Source organism: Mytilus galloprovincialis, chromosome 9 (genome assembly GCF_965363235.1).
Source record: "Mytilus galloprovincialis chromosome 9, xbMytGall1.hap1.1, whole genome shotgun sequence".
Taxonomy (NCBI): domain Eukaryota; kingdom Metazoa; phylum Mollusca; class Bivalvia; order Mytilida; family Mytilidae; genus Mytilus; species Mytilus galloprovincialis.
In genome coordinates this window covers 71878131-71885598 of record NC_134846.1, presented here as the reverse complement: position 1 = coordinate 71885598, position 7468 = coordinate 71878131, and the positions used below count along the sequence as shown (strand labels likewise).

Genomic DNA, 7468 nt, shown 5'->3' with positions numbered 1-7468 from the left:
TGATGTTGCAGTTTATAAAGCCCGTAAACTTAGAGACGAACTATGTTACCTCATTGATCATTTGAATAAACTTATTATTGAAGGTTATCAATTTAACACTTATTGAAAAATTGTTAAAAGAAATATTGTTCTATCGGTACGTACACTGAATTTGTTTTTGAAAAATTTAATTCGGGCAAACATAGATCGCTATCTATAGCAGTAGGCAGTGGTGAGAACTCATAATCCTACATCATATCGATACTGTTTACTCATGTTTTAACACTACATAAGACAGCCATGCGTTTCTCCTACTGTCCATGACGTCTTTATGTTCATCAGTGCTCCGTGTCTATTTGGTTTTTTTTTTGCCCTGGATATTTTGCTTCGTAACAATCAGTGAATTTTTTGAGTTAACACCAATTGCAACAGATGTTTACACTTTGTTCTTAACTTGTTTTTTTCAACTCCGCCACTTTTTTATGGTCCTGTTCCAAGTCAGTAGCCTGCAGTTCGGGAGTTCTCATGGGTTCCATCTGTCATTTTTTTATAAATTGTTTTGTTATAAATTAGTATAATGCATACATTAGACCGTTGGTTTTCCCGTTTGAATGGTTTTACACTAGTAATTTTGGGGCCCTTTATAGCTTGTTGTTCGGTGTGAGCCAAGGCTCCGTGTTGAAGGCCGTACTTTAACCTATAATGGTTTACTTTTTAAATTGTTATTTGGATGGAGAGTTGTCTCATTGGCACTCACACGACATCTTCCTATATCTATTTACGGTTTGGGGCCCTGGTTTGTTGAAGGCCGTACGGTGACCTGTAATTGCTTATATACACCTGTTTGAACTCTGATGACTATCTCACAGGCAATTAAACCACATCTCCTTTTTTTTATTTTCAACTGTCACCAACACCGATGTTCATTGAAATACTTACAACAAAATACAAAATTATGGTAACTTGTTTGATATTCAAATTATATTTTGTAGACATGTGACCATGATCATTAGCTGTCATGGTCAGTTCATGCACCCCATCAGTTCGCCTGTTATTGTCTTTGTCTATCCTTCACTTTTAAACACAATGGATATCTTCTTGATTATATACGTTGACATATAAGCATCTGCAGATATACCAAAAAACAGTATGTGATCCCAAGCTTCAATTTTATTAAACTTTCAATAATGCAGATGGGCAACTGATTAATTTCTAAAGCTAGTATTTACTTGTTAAGATTACTTAATTTTAGGACTCTCGTGAAACAGTGATTTCCGTTGGTTTTCTAGATCTCGTGTGAATTGTTTTACATTATAAATAGTACCGACGCCCTTTATTTAGCTTGTTATGCCGTATGGGTTTTGTTTATTATTGTAGGCCATATGTTAACCAATTCAGTGTTTCTAACACCTATGTCATTTAGATAGTTGTCGAATTGGCGATCTTACCACATCTTTTTATCTTATTTTAAATCAAGGCAATAGTAGTATACCGCTGTTCTATAGGCATAAATCGAATTAACTGAAACAAATCCGGGGCACAAACAAAAACAGAGCTAGGGAAACAAATCAACTATAAGAGGAAATCAACGGAACAACAGAAACACTGAACTGCTACAAAAATAAACGCCAACCTACATAGAAACGGATTTTTTTTTTATAATAACTGCCATATTCTTGACTTGGTACAGGAAATTTTAAGAAAAAATGTGGTTAAACATAGTTTTATGGCTAGTGAAACCTCCCGCTTATATGGCAGTGTTAAAATACCACTATTAAAATGACAACATTGCATGACAGGAATACAGTACAAATAAATGGGAGGAAATTCAGAACATAAAAATACACAAATAAACAAAATGGTAGTACATTTCAACGTTTTAACTACAGTATAACAACTATCACATAAGATTAATTTACGACAGTATACAAATACAGCACACAGAATTATGAACTGTGCGTCACAAGAATATATTTCAACGCCACAAAAAGTGACGTAAAATTGTCGATAATTTCTCCTTTCATATTGTTAATTTGTTTTCTTTAAATTAGAAAGCATTCTTTGGGAAAATGTAAAGTCCCAGTTGATCTTATTAAACTTGCTCTCTTTCCCATTCATTGCTTCTTTACTGGAAGATTAGTAAGAAGTATTTTTTTTTTTCATCGCTAATTTCTATTTTCATATTGAACAAATGAATAATTTCTCGTTACAAACTAACTGTAATAATGTTTTCAATAGCCTGAGAATACACAAATATACAAAAAAAAAAAAAAAAAAGACTGTATGTACAAAGAATCATGAGCAACGAAAAAGACTGACAACCTCTTTGCGAAATTTCAAGTCATAATATCCGTATATCAACGGATTAACCACGTGGTTTATCACATAAAATCTTTGTAAAATAAAGTAGATTATCATCTCTGTTGTAGAAATATTGTACCAAAGTTTGTGGTTTAATTTACTTATGATTAGAAAAACACAAGTTGGTGTGTAAGAAACGAGATAGAATATAATAATAGTCAAAAACATGCTGTTGAAATTGATTTTGCTTGCGTGCATAGTTTTCTTGCGAGTTATTTCGCCTGTGCTTCCATCGCTTGGTTTGGTTTCCGATATAGATTCAAATTGTGTAGAAGCAATGTCCATGCTTGGTCGTCGTAAATCCTTTAGTTTTATATGTCGATATAGCTGAAGTCCAATAGGGATATAGAGAAATGAAATAGTAAGTATGTTTGCAACCATTAAAAAGAATATAATGTAATAATAAATTGCTTCATAGTCTGGGTATTGCCCAGAGCCAGTAAAACACGTCCATCCGGTAACGTTCAAGCCATTGAATTCTCCTTCGATATATTTGTTTCCAGAAAAGAGTAAAACAGGACACGAATTAACAATAGAAAATATAACGATAACAGTTAGACATATTTTTCGTTTTGCTTCGTCCATTTGTTCTCCTAGCGGCTTACATATTTTCAAATATCTTTGAACAGCAATGGCTATAAGAAGCAATGCCGATAAACTGGAAGTGCTTGTCATTGCAAAAAGAAGACCTTTACATAGTCCTGACGATGGAAAATCCACAAAATATATAGATTCCAATACATAAAACACAGATGCAACTGTACCAGATATTAGATCAAAAACTGCCAAGATCGGAATGAAATAGCGGTCGTCTCGATTTGCTTTCATTCGAAAGAAATATACCATGAGAACAATTATGTTTCCAATAAATCCAAACAGAAAGATTACACCTTGAAGAAAAACACTCGGAAGTAGTTTGTCGTAATAATCTTGATTCCACTGTAGTGTAAGATTATAATTAGAACCCATGTTAAGTATTATCAAATAAAAAAGATCCACAAAATGTTATAAAATACCACTCAGACAGAAAAGAAGGAAAGGCCTATATAAAATAATGTCGTATAAACTTGGTCATCTGACCTAAGAACTGAAATGTAGGTAGTATTTATAAGTATTAAGTATGTATAAAATGTGAATTTAAATACTTTTCGTCTAAATTGTTAAATCTTGACCATGTAGCGTAAAATTAAAGAAACCTTGGGGTGATTATAACCAGCTACTGCTGTGATTAAAGAGCATTAAATATCATTACACGACAAAATAACATAATATTACCATAGTCCTTTCTAGGTTAATAAGCGCAGATAGGTCATTTTGTAGTAATTTTTATAAGTAGTTCAATGGACTGGCTATCACAAATTGACCTGACATGGAAATCCCTCATAATGAAATGATTACATATATTTTATGAGATTTATTAATCCTATATATGTCGACCCTGATTAGGTTACATAGAGATGGTAGATTAAACAGGAAATGTATGTCCTCTTGACATTTTGGTAAATTAAGATAACTATTGCTACTGTCTATTAGTAAACAGGAAATAATTTACAGCAATGTTAAATTGGAACCAAAGTGCATCTTTAGAAAAAGTATCGGGACAGAAACGAATCAGAACCTATGCGGTATGGGTTTTGTTCATTTTTGAAGGCAGTATGGTGACAATTCGGTCTCTGGTGAAGGAGTTGTCTTATTGTCAATTAATCTTCTTATCTTTATATTTCATTGTATTTATTGTAACCTTGGCCGACAGATATGAAAACATGCTTAATTAAAATTCCATTCAGTCCGTCCGTAGGAAACGCAGAGGATCGAACAGGTTGGTGCATATCAAATCTTTAGCAGATTTTTGTGTTTGCCTTCTATAGAACTTAATCATTGTTGTTATGAGTGTTATAGAGGGTTCCAAGTGTTTTCATCTCCATCTCCACGAATTGCCATCAACATTATTCAAACTGTGCACAGTGATTGATCGTTCCACATATGATTGAAAATGTACATATGTAATGAAGGAGCGCTCTGAAAAGTGGAACGGGCAAACTTCTAAAAGTGACAAGGGAAAAAAAGAGAGTGAAATCCCTTCTATAGTCAAATAGTCAGTCACGTCCCTCTATCATTTTCATTTTTATTTGCAGTAAAAAAAATACCACAAATAGGGGTGGCGCAAATACATTGTTTTTTTTTATATCGATTATGTTATATTAGGTTTCGCATGAGTGGGAATTTGTGTTTTATCTTTGAATGTTTCGTGTTTGTGTCATTTGTAAGTCTGTTGTTGAATGTATTCATATAGTTTAAGTATATGCCTTTAGTTTTCTCGTTTGAACTGTTTTCCATTTGTCATTTCGGGACCTTGTGTCGCTTACCCCGAGGGTATCTTCAGCTCAGTAGTCAGTACTTCGGTACTGACATGATATAACAAACTTTTCTAAAATTATCCGTTTATAGATTTTGAAATTATTAAGAAACTAAGGTTTCAACTCCCTCAGGCAAAGTTGACTTTAGATGAATTTGACTATTTATTTTAGGTATTTTTTGTCATATAGCTCTTCAACGGGTTCGGTATTTATACATCTATGGATTTCAAATGTTTGGCTTTGAGCGCTCCTGATGAAGGTAAATCCAGAAAAGCGCTTCGGACGCATGAAACTATTAAACGTGTTGTTTTCCATTTTTTACCATGCGGTACGGGCTCCGTTCAAGGCCGTACGGTGAGTTGTCACATTGGCAATCATACCACATCTTCTTATTTTCATATATTTATGCATTTTGATTGGTTACAACTATAACAAAGAATAAATTTGTCCACGTAGGATTTTTTGGCACCGGAATATGTTCTTCCAAGAAGCCCGATTCAAAACAGGCACAAACACGGTATTGTTCTTGTTTGATATTTTTTGTTCTCGCCCTGTATTTATTTCTGGGCCACTGACTCCTCAGTATACAACAATCAAAATATTATAATAAATAAACATTTAAATCAACATGTACCATTTAGAGCACTTTTTATAATTGTTTTCAGAAATATATATATACTTCAATTCTTTACTAAGTATATACACTGTATATTTTAATTAGAACAGACTTTAACTTTTTTGATGACGCATTTATTTTAATGATCGAAATGAAAGGGTCTTTACACTTTATATGACTGGACATCAGAATGAAATATTTTATTAATTTGTATAAGACACGGGCCTGGAGCTATTGAATACCAAGTGTGTATACATCTTTTATCAGAAGTTGGATTAATTCACCATGTGATTGTCCATGCAGTAAACATCTTCATCATTTCCCTCCAGTCATAAGTTGTTTATACTTTATATTTTTATAATACAATGTTATTGAACCACTATAGCTGTTTGTTCAACTGTTTGTCGCTTCTTATTACTTCTATATTATTGAACCTTGTTTTTAGGGGATGAGGGACAGTTTGCTGACTTGTCCTCAGTACGACATACACAAAACCAAACCTTGTGGAATTTGGGATTTAGAAGGCATTGTAATTGTGTAAGCACATCGAAAGTACCGTGTGCATAAGGGCAAATGTATATGTAGAATTTATACTTCTATGAATAAATTATAATCATGAAATCAAGACATAAAGGTATGAAATTCACATAAAAGGGAGTTATTTCGCTTTAAGTTGCAATATATCTTATTGTAATCTTAGACTTAAGAAAAAAATACTTTTAAAAACTTTTCCACAAAAGGGGTCCCCTTTACCCTTAACCCCGCCTCTGTATCTGTATCTGTATGGGTTTCGTGTGAGAACCATACGGCATTCAACAATGAAAAAAACTCGTACGTTATATTCAACTATAAAAGAATGTTCAGTCTACAGCGGGTCTGATTAACTGAGTAACTGATTAAAAATGGGGTTTTTTTTATTGGTCGGTGCATGAATGCTGGATTTTGGGTTTGTTTTTATACGGGATTTTTTTTTTCTATCTTTTTCGGTTTATTTGGCTTGTTGGTTTTGAAGGTGACATCACTGGTTATTGGACCTCAACTAATCTGTAGAAAATGTTACTCTCTGTTGTTTCTGTCTGTCTTTTAGTGTTTATCATCAGATCTTTCATTTTTTGCATCCGCATCACTTGATTGTAGTCATTGTTGATAAATATTGCTGCCTTTCTTTCTTTCTTTCTTTCTTTCTTTCTTTCTTTCTTTCTTTCTTTCTTTCTTTCTTTCTAGTTCGTCCTTCTCTTTTAAGCTCAACTTGCCAAACTGATATTTGCAAGCTTTTCCCCATCACATCTGAAACTACTGAGCAAGATTGAACAAACTTGGCCACACTCATCCTTATGATATTTCTCTTTAAAAATGTGTCAAATGACTCACGGCAACCTGCCATGCATGGTTAAAAAGGGAGATGGGATATAATTGATCAGGAACATATATATTGACATACTGTTCCCAGAATTGATGTATTGTCTATAAGTTATCTTGTAAACTAATATAACTTAAGAAAATCATTAATCATACAGGACACGCATGTTCAGAATGTCAAGATCAGCATAACATTCATTTAGACCAAACTGTCAGACAACATTTCATAAGGAATTATTGCACTTAAATGACCATTTTCACCTTTTTTATTGCGAGCTTGCCTTTTATCTTCAAAACGATTTGCAATCAGGCATAAAAATGATCAGCAGGACCTGAGCTTGAAATATATTTGCATGGCCAAAATCGTCAGTTGACCCCCAAGAGAGGTTATATATTTCCCTTAAAAGCAAATTTTTAACCTTTTTTTTTTTTTATTTTAACCGAAACTTTGAAAGATTGAAAGAAACTGCAAAATTTACCAGAATTATTAGCTGATTTCTTAAAGGAGTTATTGTCCTTGCTTGATTATGTGTACTCATTTTTAGTGTTTTTGTGCATCACCTTTATCCGGCATGACTGGAACTCTTGTAAATAGCTTTATCAACGGAAATCCTTTCACATCTCTCTTTATTTTTGATAAGCATTTTATCAATTTTATGCAAATTTGACAGGTGAGCTAATCAGGCTTCTTGGAGCTTCTACTTTGCATATGCTCTCATTATCCCTGATTAATCATACTACAGATACGTATTCGGTTTTTTCCTCCATATTTTGTTACTTTGCACACCAAAACAAA

At 33.2% G+C, this 7468-nt stretch overlaps 1 protein-coding gene across 1 annotated transcript; it reads right to left on the bottom strand.

The window, feature by feature from the left end:
* Positions 1 to 1256: 1256 nt before the first annotated feature.
* LOC143047039 (orexin receptor type 2-like) lies at positions 1257 to 3312 on the bottom strand. The gene has a single exon (XM_076220026.1). The coding sequence runs from the start codon at positions 3307 to 3309 to the stop codon at positions 2275 to 2277; it is 1035 nt and encodes a 344-aa protein (XP_076076141.1). The 5' UTR covers positions 3310 to 3312; the 3' UTR covers positions 1257 to 2274.
* Positions 3313 to 7468: the final 4156 nt, after the last annotated feature.